Below are 16,374 nucleotides of genomic sequence, written 5' to 3' on the forward strand. Positions count from 1 at the left end.
CCCATCCAGAACCTTCACCAGCACCTTCATTTCATGACAGAGGAGCATCATTCCCTGTACTTCCCTGGATATTGAACAGCCCCCTTCCCCTTCGATATCGACAAAATTAACCCTGTCTTCCAATCTTCTGGAACTTAACCATCTCTCATACATATATACATACATACATACATACATACATACATACATACATACAACAGCCTCTTTGTCCACCTCACTCCAACTTTTCCCACTGCAATTATCATCTCTGTACACACCTCGTCAATGCCTGGTGCTTTTCCCTTCTTCATTCTCTTCAATGCCGTTGCACCTCCTCTTCTGTGATCTCCAACAACTACACTTTCCACTACACATAACTCAGAAGCTCCAGCTCACTTCCGCCCCCCCCCCCCCCCCTGGTTCAACAGCTCCAGAAAATATTCTTCTCACACCTTCAATACTGTGCCTCTCTCTGTCATTAGCCTTCCGCCACCATCCTTAATCATCGTACCCCCTTCATGTCATTACTATCCTCATTCCTGTCATGAGCCAGATTAGAAATCATCTTCTTCCCACCATCCTCTTCCAACTTGTTGTAGACCTCCTCTCTCCGTCCTCACACTCTCGGGGTTCTTGTCAAGCCTCACTCTCTCGGTCCGCCAGTTCCCTGCTGTGCAGGGCCACCCACGAAGGAAAACTAGGCTGAGTCCACAGGCCCAAGGGCAAAACGCAGTCCACCCTGCCGAAGCAATCCACTGCTCCACGAGCAGAGCCAAGTCTACAAGCACAAAGATGAAGCTCAATCCGATAATCCAAACCACTCCACTGCTCCGTGGGCAAGCCTGTCCACAAGCACAAAGATAAACTCTGCCCGATCCACCACAATACACCACATAACCGCTTCGGTGAAGGATTGTGATTCATGGGCTAAGTTGTGAAGTTGTGTTTTTCTCAGATATTTTATTCCAAGGGCTCTTTTCAGGATCGTCACTGAGCCCTGTGCAGCCTCCAACTGCAGTTAGTTTTGTGGTAATGTTACTAGGGATGATTTTTAAGATCTCTGTAAGGTTCTTCATTATCATTCCCGTTGCTTCAATTATCACTGGTGTGTGGGTCAGTAAGTGTGTCTCCTCCAGGACTCCAAAGCTATGGAACCTAGCGGCCCCAGACTTTGCATGCATACTTATCGAACTCCAAGCGAATGCAGCAATGAAAACTGGCTGTTGGATTTCTTAATTTCGGGGATGCTCATTACAAAAAAACAAAACAAAACTAGAACGCCATTCAGTAGAGCGCATACTCCCGCCGTGGGTCAAGTTGGAATAGTACGATTTCACAAAGGTTTGAGGGAGTAGTTCAGTGACGACACAAGACAAGACAACACAAGACAGACACTGCACAGATATATATTTAGAATATATAGAAGATAATGTTAAAAAAAAACAAGGCAATTTCACTTACATTTTCGGATTCAGCGTTCAATTCTATATAAGTGAGTGTATTTTGAGGCATGTGTGACTTCAAATAAAATTGTAAGCCAGGAAAAACGTTCGTTTCATTCATTAGGATTAACAACATGTAAAACTGGCCCAAGCGTGAAAACAAAACTCGCTCATTTTAAGTCGTACAAGCTAATGCGACCACTCATTCTTCTGGGAAGAATCCCGTGCACATGCTTGTCACACTTATAAGTCACCTAAGTCTTTATAAGTTCATCAAATACTGAAACCGCGATTGACATTCGCTGAGGTAAATGTTGATATTGTGGCGGGCACAAGGGGCAATAATTCCGCGCACCAGTGGGTGGCGCGAGCGTCCAGGCGGGGAACGAAAACGCATGCCCCGCCTTTCGACCGATCGGCCACGCCCGGGGGCAAGGTGTGGCCTCGGGACATATATGCGGGCTCTAAGCTCGAGCCCGCCCAGTGCTGAAGTGCGAGCTCTTAAAAAAGACTCTTTGTTTGTACCAACGCGTTGTGGCTTGCCTCTCTGGCAATCGAGTCGTGTGTGCACAGCACCACACTGGTGACCCCGATTGGTTCAGCCGTTGCTGACACCGGAACGCGCCATGGCTACCAACGCCGTCGCCGTCAAACTCCCCAAGTTTTGGGAAGCGCAAGCCGACGTTTGGTTCGTGCAGGCTGAAGCTCAATTTCAGTTCCGAGGCATCACGGCGGACGAGACCCGGTACTACCACGTGGTCGCCGCTCTCGGGCCCGGCACTGCCGCCCGAGTCGTGTCCATCCTTCGGCGCCCGCCAGGCGACAACAAGTACGAGGCGCTCAAACATCTTCTCCTCGCCACGTTCGGGCTCACAGAGATCGAACGGGCCGACCGCCTCCTGGACCTTCCCGCCCTCGGCGACACACGACCATCCGTCCGGATGGATTTCATGCTGTCGCTGCTTGGAGACCAGCGCCCGGATTTCTTGTTCTGCGCACTCTTCCTCCGCCAGCTACCGATACAGGTGCGCCTCGCGCTGGCCGGTTCCAAAATCACGGAACCCCGTGCCCTGGCCGGAGAGGCCGACAAGTTTTTCGCGGCCTGCGACACGCGGTCGGCTTTACGGTGCTGCCGCAGTGGACCTCGGGGCAGAGGCTACAGCGCCCCCGGCTTCCCTCGTGGCCGCTGCTGCGCCCCGCCCACTACCGCCGCCGCCACCACCATGGCTGCCGCGGCCGTCACCATCGCAAACCTGGTGCTACTACCACGCCAGGTTCGGCCACAATGCTAAAACGTGTCGCCCGCCGTGCTCTTTTGACGGGTCGGGAAATGACCGGGCCTGCGCTCATTAGCAGCCCTGAGCGTCGGCCATTCCGGCAGCCTCCTGTTCATCACGGACACCTTGTCCAGGCGCCGTTTTCTTTGCGACACAGGAGCGCAGGTAAGCGTCCTCCCGGCCTCCACATCCGACAAGCAAGACGCGGGCCGGGGCCCCGCTTTGCTTGCCGCCAACGGTACACCCATCCGCACATTCGGGAAGCGTTGCCTCTCACTGCGGTTCGGAGGGCAGCGCTTTCAATGGTCGTTCGTGACCGCCAGCGTGCCAATGGCCCTGCTGGGCGCGGACTTCCTATGTGCGCATGGGCTGTTGGTAGATGTGAAGAACAGACGTCTCTTCCAGGCCGAAACCTTCAGCTCGCTCGCTTGTTCGCTGAGCGGCTCGTTGAGCGGCTCACTGAGCGGCTCACCGAGCGGCTTGCCAAGCGGCTTGCTGGAAGGTTCCGTCCCGGCGAGTTTAGTTTGCACGCTTCCGGCAGCGGACGACTTTACCCGCCTCCTAGCCAGTTTCCCGGCCCTCGCACGGCCCACCTTCTCAGCGGTGGCCGTTAAACACGGGATGGAGCACCATATACCCACGGTCGGGCCGCCGGTCTACACCCGGGTGCTCCGACTCGAACCCACGAAGCTCGCCGTGGCTAAAGCGGAGTTCGCCACGCTGGAGCGGCTGGGGATCGTACGGCGCTCCAACAGCGCTTGGGCTTCTCCTCTGCACATTGTGCCGTAGCCCGGCGGGGGATGGCGGCCGTGCGGGGACTACCACCGGCTAAATGATGCCACCACCCCCGACCGCTACCCGGTCCCGCATATCCAGGACTTTTCTGCCCGGTTGGCAAACACGACCGTGTTTTCCAAGGTGGACCGCATCCGGGGCTACCACCAGGTCCCCGTACAACCGGGCGATGTCCCGAAGATGGCCGTCATCACCCCTTTCGGCCTCTTCGAGTTCCGGCGAATGCCTTTCGGGTTGAAGAATGCGGCCCTGGCGTTCCAACGGCTTATGGACAGCGTCCTGCGTGACTTACCTTTCCTCTTTGTCTACCTGGACGACATCCTAGTCGCGAGCGCGTCCCGGGAGGAGCACCTGCTCCACCTCCGCACGCTTTTCGAATGCCTGGGCCAGCATGGCCTAATCATCAACCCCGCAAAGTGCCGTTTTGGCGTCGCCACCATCGACTTCTTGGGGCACCGCATCACCAGGCACGGGGGCGTCCCTTTACCGGCCAAGGTGGAGGCGGTCAGGGATTTCCCGTGGCCCCGCACGATCAAGGGGCTCCAGGAGTTCCTGGGCATGGTAAATTTTTACCACCGCTTCGTGCCCCAGGTCGCCCGGCTCCTCCTCCCCCTGCACGAGGCCATCCGGGGCAAGCCGGGCAAAGGTGACATCGCCTGGTCGGAGCCGATGGCCGCGGCGTTTGTGGGCGCAAAGCTGGCCCTGGCCAACGCCACCATGCTGGCGCACCCAGCGCCCGATGCGCCGATCGCCCTCACCACCGACGCGTCAGATTACGCGGTGGGCGCAGTGCACGAGCAGTTGGTGCGTGGTGCTTGGCAACCGCTGGCGTTTTTTAGCCGGCAGCTTCGCCCGCACGAACGCCGCTGCAGCACCTTCGACCGCGAGCTGCTCGGGCTCCACCTGGCGGTCCGACACTTCCGCCATCCGCTGGAGGGCCGCCCGTTCATGGCTTTCGTCGACCACAAGCCCCTTGTGTTCGCGATGGCCAAGGTCGCCGAGCTATGGTCGGCACGGCAGCAGCGTCACCTCTCTGCCGTGTCCGAGTATACGACGGACATCTGTCACGTGGCGGGTAAAGACAACCCGGTGGCGGATTGCCTTTCCCGGTCCGTCGCGCACGCGGTCCACCTCGGGATCGACTATGCCCGGATGGCGGAGGACCAGACCGCCGACCCCGGCGTCCAGGCTTGCGGACCACCGTCACGGCCCTCCGCGTCACCGAGGTGCCGTTCGACGCCGCGGGCACGGCCCTCCTGTGCGACGTCTCCCTCGGCCGGCCTCGCCCCATCGTGCCCGCTGGCTGGCACCGCCCAGTGTTCGACGCCATCCCAGGCCTGTCCCACCTGGGCACGAAGGCCTCCCAGAAGCTCGTCGCAGCGAAGTTCGTCTAGCATGGCCTCAGGAAGGACATCCGCGACTGGGCCAGGACATGCCTCGCGTGCCAGCGCGCAAAGGTCCACCGCCACACCCAGGCCCCGTTGGCCCCGTTTGCGGTGCCCGAGTGTCGGTTCGACCATGTGCACGTCAAATTGGTGGGACTTCTGCCCCCCCCGCCCCGTGGGGGTTCACCCACCTCCTCACCATGGTGGACCGCACCACACGGTGGCCGGAGCCCGTCCCATTGGTGGCGACGTCTGCGGCTGATGTGGCGCAAGCCTTCATCACCACTTGGGTTGCCCGGTTCGGTACCCCCTCGGACATCTTGTCCGACCGCAGCCCCCAGTTCACCTCGGAGCTCTGGGCCACAGTGGCGCAAGGGCTCGGCGTAAAACTACACCGCACCACGGCCTACCACCCCCAGGCCAATGGCCTGTGCGAGCGCTTTCATCGCTCGATGAAGGCCGCGCTCCGGGCCAGCCTCCGCGACGGCAGCTGGGCCGACAGGCTCCCCTGGGTCCTGCTGGGTCTCAGGACGGCGCCCAAGGACGACCTGCGCGCGTCCTCGGTGGAGCTGGTCTTCGGGCAACCACTGCGGGTACCGGGTGAATTCATCCCCGACTCCACGGCTCCTTGGTCCACGGCGCAACAGCGCTCCGCCCTTCAGGAGACCGCCCGGAGGTTCGCCCCGGTGCCGACGGCACACCACGGTTGCCGGTCTTCCCACGTCGCCCTGGAGCTTCGCACGGCGGAGTACGTCTTCATCCGGCACGATGCGCACCGGGCACCGCTGTGCTGTGGCCCCCGTACGACGGGCCCTTCCGCGTGCTGGAGACCGGGGACAAATATTTCACCGTCGACATCGGCGGTGCCCCGGATCGCATCTCCGTGGACCGCCTCAAGCCGGCCCACCTCGATCTGGACCACCCCCCGCAAGCAGCTCTGCCTCCGCGTCGAGGCCGCCACCCGGCGGTCGGACCCCCGGCACCCCCCAGCCCCGCCATCCCGCTACCCCCCAGCCCTGCACGCATCGCCAGAGGGCGTTTCGGCTGGGTCATCCGGCTTCCCCGCAAACTCACCCTTCAGGTGCACGGGAATTCTGGGGGGGCGCGTGTGGCGGGCACAAGGGGCAATAATTCCGCGCACCAGTGGGTGGCGCGAGCGTCCAGGCAGGGAACGAAAACGCATGCCCCGCCTTTCGACCGATCGGCCACGCCCGGGGGCAAGGCGTGGCCTCGGGACATATATACGGGCTCTAAGCTCGAGCCCGCCCAGTGCTGAAGTGCGAGCTCTTAATAAAGACTCTTTGTTTGTACCAACGCGTTGTGGCCTACCTCTCTGGCAATCGAGTCGTGTGTACACAGCACGACAATATCTCTTCTGAGGTAAAAAAAAAAAAGAACAACAACAAAAAAAACAGTTTTAAAGCATTATACGTATCAAACGATACATTTTATGAAACGGGGAAACCTAATACACACTTTGTTGGTTTTAAAATGACAGAATATGTCTTTATTAGAAAAAAAAAAAGAACCTTGAAGATGACGCTGCTAACAAAATACACCGCTCTAACGCATAACCACGAGTTTAAACTACATTTACAACAAATATGAAAACTATTTTCATATCACAATGTTAAATATAGAATATATAGAAGATAATGTTGAAAACAAAATGAGCCCTATCTTCCAATGGTAAACAACCCTTCAAAAAATTCCTGGATCCGGAATAATATCCTGAGCTTCACCAAAAACTCATCAATTCTTCCTTATCCCAAGGGCAATCATCGCACCAACTTTCATCCAAATCCGTTCAGAACTTTTCCAGATATCTTGTTCACAAACACACACACACACACACACACACACACACACACACACACACACACACACACACACACACACACACACGATCGAATGCAATATTCCCTGGCGGGAGTAATAAACCTTACCAAAATGGCAATGTGCCTTCTTGGTCAACCCTCTGTCACATCGGTGGGTTCCCAAGCTGCCATTTTGTGTTGGCCTGTTCAAACTCGCCTTGGCTTGCAAACACGATCTACTCTCATAGACTAATTAAAGTATCTTATCAAAATCTGGATACAGATTTGAGGATCGGACCCCATACACTAAATAAATATCGAAATCTGGAGTGAAATCGGAAAAATTTAAGACATAAGCAATTCTTATAACTAAGTATTTATCTTTTACTAAGCTTTAAGCAGTGCTATCCTTCCTCTTTCTCCATATTGCCAAAGCATTAAACTTAACTTTTTCTACTGTTCCAACAATTATATTGAGTGAAGAAAAGATGAAGGAATGTGCCCAAAAGTGTAACTCTTTTGAGTGCAATGAAAATAATTAACCAGAGGGAATTGAGTGCAATAAAAATAATTAAACAGCCCAGCAAGGTTGACGTCAAAGCTTCCACAATCACGCCTGTGTAATCTGCAGAGAAAATCTCTGGAGTTAAGAAGGCAAAATAAATCAAATTAACGATTGAATTAAAAGAACGTGGCCCTCCTCCTGATACTCTATTTAATTTATTTCCTTCCTTTGAAAAGCAGATTGTAGAAAGTAGAAAAAAAGTAGAAAAACTTTGAAAAGTAGAAAAAAGAAAATTTATTGATGAACAAAGGCCGAGTTCAAGATCAACTTTTTCAGGTTTTCATTTTAATGTACTTTATGCATGTTTAATGTTAATCGTCCACTCACACAGGATATTTTATCTGTCTGTGTGTGTGTGTGTCTGTACCTGTACCTGTGTGTTTTTGTGTGATTGTCTGTGTTTGTGCTCACACGGTCATTGAGCATAACATATCATTCTCTTTGCTAAACCTCTCCTCTTACTCTCACATTTCTCTCTTTTTTTCTCCCCCCCCCCTCCCCCCCCCCTCTGTCGCTCCCCCATCCCTCTCTCCTCCACCCCTCTCTCTCTCCCTCACCCCTCTCTCTCCCACACCCCTCTCTGACTCTCCTCCATCCCGCTCTCTATCTCTCCCCCACCCCCTCCTCTCTTTTTCTCCCACACCTCTCTCTCCCCCACCCTCACCACCTCTTTGTCTCTCCCCCCCATCCATCTGTCACTCCAACCCTCTCTCTATTCCCCACCCTCTCTCTCTCTTTCTCCCCCTCCCCACCTTCTCTCTCCCCTCTCCCCACCTTTTCTCTCCCCCATGCCCTCTCTGTCTCTCCCCCATCCCTCTGTCTGTCTCTCTGCTCTCTTGCCCTCATCACTCTTTCTCCCTCCCCCACCTCCTCTGTCTCTCCCCAACCCCTTTCTCTTTCACCCCCACCCTTCTATATCTCCCCTCCACCCTCACCACCTCTCTGTCTCTCCCCCCCATCCCCCTGTCTCTCCCACCCTCTCTCTCTCCCCATGCCTTCTCTGTCTCTCCCCCACCCCACTCTTTCTCTCCCCCAACCCTCTCATTCTTTCCCTCTCTCCCCTTATCCAACCCTCTCTTTCTCCCCTTCTCCATCTCCGTTTCCTTCTCCTTCGTTCCCACTCTCCATCTCATCTCCCACTCTCCATCTCTCTCCCACTCTCAATCTCTCTCCCACTCTCCATCTCTCTCCCACTCTCCATCTCTCTCGCACTCTCCATCTCTCCATCTCTCTCCCACTCTCCATCTCTCTCCCACTCTCCATCTCTCTCCCACTCTCCATCTCTCTCCCACTCTCCATCTCTCTCCCACTCTCCATCTCTCTCCCACTCTCCATCTCTCTCCCACTCTCCATCTCTCTCCCACTCTCCATCTCTCTCCCACTCTCCATCTCTCTCCCACTCTCCATCTCTCTCCCACTCTCCATCTCTCTCCCACTCTCCATCTCTCTCCCATTCTCCATCTCTCTCCCACTCTCCATCTCTCTCCCACTCTCCATCTCTCTCCCACTCTCAATCTCTCTCCCACTCTCCATCTCTCTCCCACTCTCCATCTCTCTCGCACTCTCCATCTCTCCATCTCTCTCCCACTCTCCATCTCTCTCCCACTCTCCATCTCTCTCCCACTCTCCATCTCTCTCCCACTCTCCATCTCTCTCCCACTCTCCCACTCTCCATCTCTCTCCCACTCTCCATCTCTCTCCCACTCTCTATATCTCTCCCACTCTCTATATCTCTCCCACTCTCTATATCTCTCCCACTCTCCATCTCTCTCCCACTCTCCATCTCTCTCGCACTCTCCATCTCTCCATCTCTCTCCCACTCTCCATCTCTCTCCCACTCTCCATCTCTCTCCCACTCTCCATCTCTCTCCCACTCTCCATCTCTCTCCCACTCTCCATCTCTCTCCCACTCTCCATCTCTCTCCCACTCTCCATCTCTCTCCCACTCTCCATCTCTCTCCCACTCTCCATCTCTCTCCCACTCTCTATATCTCTCCCACTCTCTATATCTCTCCCACTCTCTATATCTCTCCCACTCTCCATCTCTCCCACTCTACATCTCTCTGCCCCACACCTCTCTCTCTCCCCCACCCTCACCATCTCTTTGTCTCTCCCCCCATCCCTCTGTCACTCCCACCCTCTATCTATTCCCCACCCTCTCTCTCTCCCCCTCCCCACCTTCTCTCTCCCCCCCTCCCCACCTTTTCTCTCCCCCACGCCCTCTCTGTCTCTCCCCCATCCCTCTGTCTGTCTCTCCGCTCTCTTGCCCTCATCACTCTCTCTCCCTCCCACACTCCTCTCTGTCTCTCCTCCACCTCCTCTGTCTCTCCCCAACCCCTTTCTCTTTCTCCCCCACACTTCTGTCTCTCCCCTCCACCCTCACCACCTCTCTGTCTCTCCCCCATCCCTCTGTCTCTCCCATCCTCTCTCTCTCCTCCCCCCACCTTCTCTCTCCCCCCCCACCTTCTCTCTCCCCCATCCCTCTGTCTCTCCCCCACCCCTCTCTTTCTCTCCACCAACCCTCTCATTCTTTCCCACTCTCCATCTCTCTCCCACTCTGCATCTCTCTCCCACTCCACATCTCTCTCCACCACTCCCTCTCTTTCCCACCCTCTCCAAATAAATCTGCTGCATCCCAATCAATAGCTGGGTATTCGAAGTTTGGGAATGTGACACCATATTTATAGATGGTCAGTAGTAGGAAAGCAGTGAGTTTGGTTACCTTATGACACCATGTAACGTACTGCTTTATTCTCCAAAGGCCAAGTAGTGAGCTCTCCGTCAATCCTGTCCGAGCCAGAAGTCGTCCAAACATGGAGCAGGAGCAGGAGTATAGCATTACGTTACAATGGGAGTGTCTTTGTAGTAAACTATTCATGCAGTTGCTACCTACAAATTAAATAAATAGCACCACAAAGCGGGCATAACCCCTCAGCCCATGCATGGTGGAAACCAATTTCAAGATGGCGGCCATATCGAAAATCGCAGCTCGCCCATTTTCGAAAGGAACCTTCCTCTACTCAACCCCAACACACACTGTAAAAATGGATTTAATCGGACAAGCCGTTCTGCTTGAAATTGACGGAAACCAATTTCAAGATGGCTGCCGTGGCGGCCATATTGAAAATCGCAGCGCACCCATGAACCTTCCTCGACTCAACCCCAACACACACTGCATAAATTGATTTAATCGGACAAGCCGTTCTGCTCGAAATTGACGGAAACCGATTTCAAGATGGCTGCCGTGGCGGCCATATTGAAAATCGCAGCGTGCCCATTTTCGAAAGGAACCTTCCTCTACTCAACCCCAACACACACTGCAAAAATGGATTTAATCGGACAAGCTGTTCTCCTTGAAATTGACGGAAACCAAAAGTTGACGGACGCCCGCCTGGAGGCCCGGACGACGCCCGTGACGACAATACCCCTTAGCCCAATTTGGGCTGAAGGGTGAAAAGTGATAAGGCTGGATGACAGCCCATCTGCATTCATGAATTTTGAAATACTGTATTCTATTTCAAATTAAGACCATTCACTTGTCTTCTGGCAAAAAATGCAGGCCTGCATAGTTTTTCTCTGTCTGTTGTCATTTGAACCACCATCATCACCACCACTACCATTATGTGCAAGGAATTCACATCAAAAAGTACATTTTCCTTCCATCAAATCAAGCTTGGAAAGGGCTCAACTTCCGTATGGAATATGAATGGGTTTTTGTTTTCTTTCCATCTCACTTTTGTCATAAGGAAGATGCCAAATGGTGGTGATATCCTTTGCTTCATTATGGTTCCTGGAGGGAGGCATTAAGTGTTTAGTATTGGTGTCTGTGGTGTCCCGCCTTTTGAAGAACGAGTGGGCCCATTGGTCCAATGGACCAAATTTCCATTGGTAATCACTGCCTTGTAGTATACCTGCCTGCTGTACTGATTGAGCCTGAGCTTACCTTTCACCAAGCTCAGATGTGCTTGGGCCAAGACGGGGATTATACATTTGTTATTGTCGAATGATGCTATTATTATTTTTGTTGCTATCTGGCGTAGATCAGCTCGCTACGCTTGCCTCACCACACGTCACTACAGAGGCACAGGCTTGTATTAACTGAGGATAATGACTGTACCCGAGTTGTTGTGCTGTCATGATTTACACCAATCTTAATACAAACATTTTTTTTGGAAAAAATTTATTTGTAATATACACAAAGAATTAAGTTAAGCACCCCCCCCGTTTTTTTACAACCTCGCACATTACAAGTTTGTTGTCGTCAAAACAGTGTAATATACCCATGATATTGCTATATTTTCTGGAGAAGTGATATTATGGTCACATAAAAACATAACAATCATGCCGTTTTCAATATTTTATTCTGAATAATTTAAGGTGAAATTTTTTGGGAATTTTAGGCATATTTTCACCTCAATTTAAGTATGGAGCTATAGGTCCATCACGGACAGTGTGGATGACGTTTATGTTTTCTAACGTACAGTCATTGTTCTGAGAAGACCTCTAGCGATCTTTGCGTCAATAACGTGTGTAGGACCCACGTGATCGGATCACTGACTCAACCCTACGTCTCATAGACCCTGTAAGCCGTCGTATGCGTTGCTGTGGCAGGTTGAACCCCCTCGAGCACGTTTGGGACATGTTGGGACGACAAATTGCGAAGATGGTCCCTCCAATAGCCAATCTGGATGAATTGGAACGTGCATTACATCGGGAATGGAACAACCTGCCACAGCAACGCATACGACGGCTTACAGGGTCTATGAGACGTAGGGTTGAGTCAGTGATCCGATCACGTGGGTCCTACACACGTTATTGACGCAAAGATCGCTAGAGGTCTTCTCAGAACAATGACTGTACGTTAGAAAACATAAACGTCATCCACACTGTCCGTGATGGACCTATAGCCCCATACTTAAATTGAGGTGAAAATATGCCTAAAATTCCCAAAAAATTTCACCTTAAATTATTCAGAATAAAATATTGAAAACGGCATGATTGTTATGTTTTTATGTGACCATAATATCACTTCTCCAGAAAATATAGCAATATCATGGGTATATTACACTGTTTTGACGACAACAAACTTGTAATGTGCGAGGTTGTAAAAAAACGGGGGGGGTGCTTAACTTAATTCTTTGTGTATATTAGTGATATTATTTATTTGTAATCTAAAAAGGTCCAAGTGGTCTAAAGCTTTAAATGATCAAGGGTCTAAAGTGCCTTACAGGTCATTGGACTGTTAAGGGTCTTTGCGGTCTTTAATGGTCTTTGTCTTTTGGGTCTGTTGGATCTTCGGGGTATTTTGGGTATTTTGTAAGTTTTCTGTCTTCGGGTTTTTTTGGGTCCTCTGGGTCTTTAAGGGTCTTCGGGGTCTTTTTCGGGGTTTTGGTGGTTTTAAGGGTCTTGGGGGTAAAGGGTCTTCAAAGGTCTAAGGTGTCTGAGTCGGAAGGTATATTCCAAAAGTATGTGATTAATAAATTATTTAAAGTTAATTAGCTTCATAAACTCAGGAGGTCATGATAATCAATTTCCGTGTATCACATTCTACATCAGAAAGCTTTAGTAGAACTCCACAAAAAACATGCCTCACACACGCAACTCATCCATTTATAGTAGGGAATTTTTCCATCATTTAATGTTTTTAGTTATTCAATTTTTCAAAAAACAATTTTTCAATTTTCATTTACTGTACTACATTTTTCCAATTTTCAATTATTTAATTTTCCAATTTTTTTGTCTCACTTTTTGGAAGACAAAATAGTTTTTTTTCATCATGCGGCAATATTTCAAGTGCTACAAATTTGCTAATATGACGAGTTGCCTCTACCGATAACCCTCACCGATTTCCGATCGCAGCCTTCTAGTTACAATATTAGTTTATTTTTCATTTTAACATCCAAAATAAAATTTGCCATAAATATGATAATTTCAGCATTTCCAGGAGTATCTGCAACCATTTGAAATACTTTTAAGCAGTACCGAGTACTACTGTCTCTCGTCTTATTCACTTTTAAATATAAAGGAGATTGGCTTTAAACCAAATAGTATAAGGCCATTTTTCATTGAAGGACTACCAATATTATTAACGTCATGCTCCCTTCCTCCCCATCCCTTAATACTTTCTTTGACATTAAACAGTTTGCCTGCGTGGCACCAAGCTGCGCAACAAATGTCTGCTTCCATTCACTGAAGTCAAACGCTACCACGATGCATCCGAGACATGCTTCTCACGAGGTGGAGCGATCATCTTGCCTCGTGATGAGGAAGAAAATGAAATGATGCAGAAGTACATACGTGAAGCACTACCCAGCAACTCTCTTTACTGGCTCGGTATCAATGATTTGCAGGATGAGGGCAAGTATGTGGACGTTGCGGGTGCTGTTCCGGAATATACACCATGGGAGAAAGTTGGGGAGCAGCCGGCTGACGGGCGTAGACTTAACTGTGTGCGTGGCTCCCTTGAGAACGATGGTAGATGGGCAGTGGAGAACTGCCGCGAAGAGTACCCCTTCATATGCGAGTTTACCATTCCATGAGTGGTTGTTGAATAAAGTTTTGGATTTTAAATGCTGGGCTAGCTTGGCGAGACCGAGTGCTTCCTGTAACTACAGCTCTATTTGGTGAGATCGTTTTGAACAAGGCCGTATGCACCAAATGCTTGATGCAATATCTATCTATGGTAGTTGGTATTAAAACAGTGCACCATTTGTAATAAGGCTGCTTTATATATAACCCCGAACATTTGAGCCTCACACTGCCGCCGATATTGACATTTGCTTTCCATTTTGCCACGCCTGGGGAGAGGGTTGCTTCTGATCTTGCCTCCAACACAACTGTCTGATATGGAAAGAGTTTGGAAAAGAATGCAAGCAAGGTGGTAGAAAGAGATTGCAAATCATAAAAAGGTGTGAGATGGAATGAAAAAAGTGAATCTTAGATAAAAGCAAAGGGGTTTAAAATTAACGTCAGGATGCCAGAGCCCAAATTTGTTGCCATTTAAAGTTGGAGGAAGTTAGCACTTCAAAAAGATTGAAAGACAAACCTATATAATTATATATATTTAGCAAATGTATAATTACAAAACACAAAACAGAACAGCAACTTTAATCGCCCTCTCCAATTTCCCCCACCGAAGTGGAATGCATTTAAGAACCTTCCATGCCTTGGATATAATCATGAAGACAGGAGACAGGAATGTAATGAAAGCAATGTTGCAGATCAAGTAAAACCACGTCGACAGATTATAATATGTATAATGCGGAAGGTGTCAAAGTTAGATCCAATTCCGTAGATAGTTACCAAAAGTAAACTTGTTTTGTTTCACCTTGAAATGTATTTCACCATTTCACCATTTTATGCATCAAATACCAACAACACATTATTATACCGCAAGTTAAACACCAGTTGAGTACGACTGCATATTTCATGAAAAATAATGCAACTTCACAGCATCCGAATGTCTGCATCTCGTGCTGTATGCTTGGCGCTCGAGCAGTATGCAATAAATACAACCTTGTGCATCTCAGATTGTCACCTTCTTTGCACCTGTAGATATATTTACGATTTAACTTATTTAAAGCTACTGCAGTGAACAAACGAAAAAATATACACCTTCGCGACAAAACGTATTCTGTACTGTACTTGTGGTAAAATGAGCTTCAAAAAGAAAAATTAACCGGAGAAGTGAAAAGACTTTCCGCTGAAAAAAAAAGTTTTGGAGCCTAAACCATGACTTTTATTTCCCTTGCACCAGAAAACTCCCGAAGAAGCACAACAACAAGAAGAAGAACCACTCCTTTCGTGTCTTCACGGGGGGGGGGGGGGGGGGGGGGCATGGGGCTGCTGAAGCAATTTTTCCTTGGCCAGAGTGCACAACTCCTGTATGTGTCGCTACTCCGATGCAGAATTCTCAAATGACTTATTTTTCCCAGTGAGCTGGTACTCATTTTTCCAACCTCTGAAGGATGATAGGCTGAGTCAACCCACCTGGTATTATTTTAACGGCACGACAGGGGCTCAAACTCAAGAACTCTAAGATCTTAGGTCAGCCACTTTAACCATTAAGCCAACACCAGGCTTAAAACTCCCACAGCAATGGTTAAAAAAAAATTAACAATGGTTTGAAACTACATTGAAAAGGACCGATATACACAAAGTTTCACCAGAAGGCCAGTGGAAACAGAGAAAAGCCTTTCGACTTCCCCATCTTACATTGCATTTTGACCGAGAAAAGAAAAAGGAAACAGCGTAACATGTCAGCGGGCTGGGTAGTGCAATGGTAATCCAGGCATTTCTATTTCCAAGGTGGAGAGAAAACAGGGTAGCACTATTCCACGTCTGGCAGAAAAGTATCTTCCATTGACCTCAACTCCCAAAATGTCGGCCAAACTCTATGATCTTGCAACGTGGTCTTGTCACCCACAATGGTGTCTTCCTTTTGCAACTAAAGCAAGCCCTGTAGTTCATGTTGTTGCCAGTTAACTTCACCTTCATCCTACAGAGAAGCGTCTTCCTCTACAGGTGGTAAGTCATATATATCCTGTTCTTCCATGGGTAAATTCTCAAGCTCCCAGTCCTTTTCAAAGTCGTTTCCATTCACTGGTAAACGGAGAGATGTCCTTGCATATACTCCGTCATCATCTATCACCTGGCAAACCGCACACATGCATGTGAACATGGTATCTGCTCTTGTCACTCATTACAAAGAAAATAGACAAAAACTTTAATTACTTTTACCTTATCTACGTTAGCATAGCATTGATGAATGGATGCAACGGTTGTGCTGAGGTTGATTTTTTTTTTGACTGGTTAAAGCTCAATAACCTGATAATACTCGTTTATTAGGAGATAACTACTCCCCTGACTAAAAGAATACTATGGCCTTGTGGCGGACACGAAAGCTCACTGGCGTGATGGCATCATTCCGCGCACCAAGTGGGTGGCGGCCACGCCCGAGGGGTAGGCGTGGCCTCGTGATATACACCGGGCGCGGAGCCCGGAGCACTGGAGTGCTACAGTGGAGCTCTTGCAAAAAACTCTTTTAACTTACCGCGTTGTCCGCTTCCTCCTTGCTAAACAAGTAGCGCGCGTAGCACCGCGCTTCATTGGCGA

General features: G+C 50.0%; 2 protein-coding genes across 6 annotated transcripts in view; one reads left to right on the top strand and one right to left on the bottom strand.

Moving 5' to 3' along the window:
- Positions 1-14,788, top strand: part of CLEC3A (C-type lectin domain family 3 member A) — a 39,720-nt gene extending 24,932 nt beyond the window's left edge. The window contains exon 3 of the mRNA XM_068128964.2: positions 13,402-14,788. Coding sequence (XP_067985065.2) covers positions 13,402-13,799 — 398 coding nt within the window. The 3' untranslated portion in view covers positions 13,800-14,788. The remainder of the gene's footprint in view (positions 1-13,401) is intronic.
- LOC137435300 (uncharacterized) overlaps positions 14,459-16,374 on the bottom strand; it is a 72,270-nt gene continuing 70,354 nt past the window's right edge. For all 5 annotated transcript variants that reach the window (XM_068128963.2, XM_068128958.2, XM_068128960.2 and 2 more), the window contains exon 8: positions 14,459-15,910. In XM_068128963.2, the coding sequence (XP_067985064.2) occupies positions 15,758-15,910 (153 nt within the window). In that variant the 3' untranslated portion in view covers positions 14,459-15,757. The remainder of the gene's footprint in view (positions 15,911-16,374) is intronic.

This window comes from Myxine glutinosa, chromosome 9, assembly GCF_964187855.1.
Source record: "Myxine glutinosa chromosome 9, kmMyxGlut1.1, whole genome shotgun sequence".
Classification (NCBI taxonomy): domain Eukaryota; kingdom Metazoa; phylum Chordata; class Myxini; order Myxiniformes; family Myxinidae; genus Myxine; species Myxine glutinosa.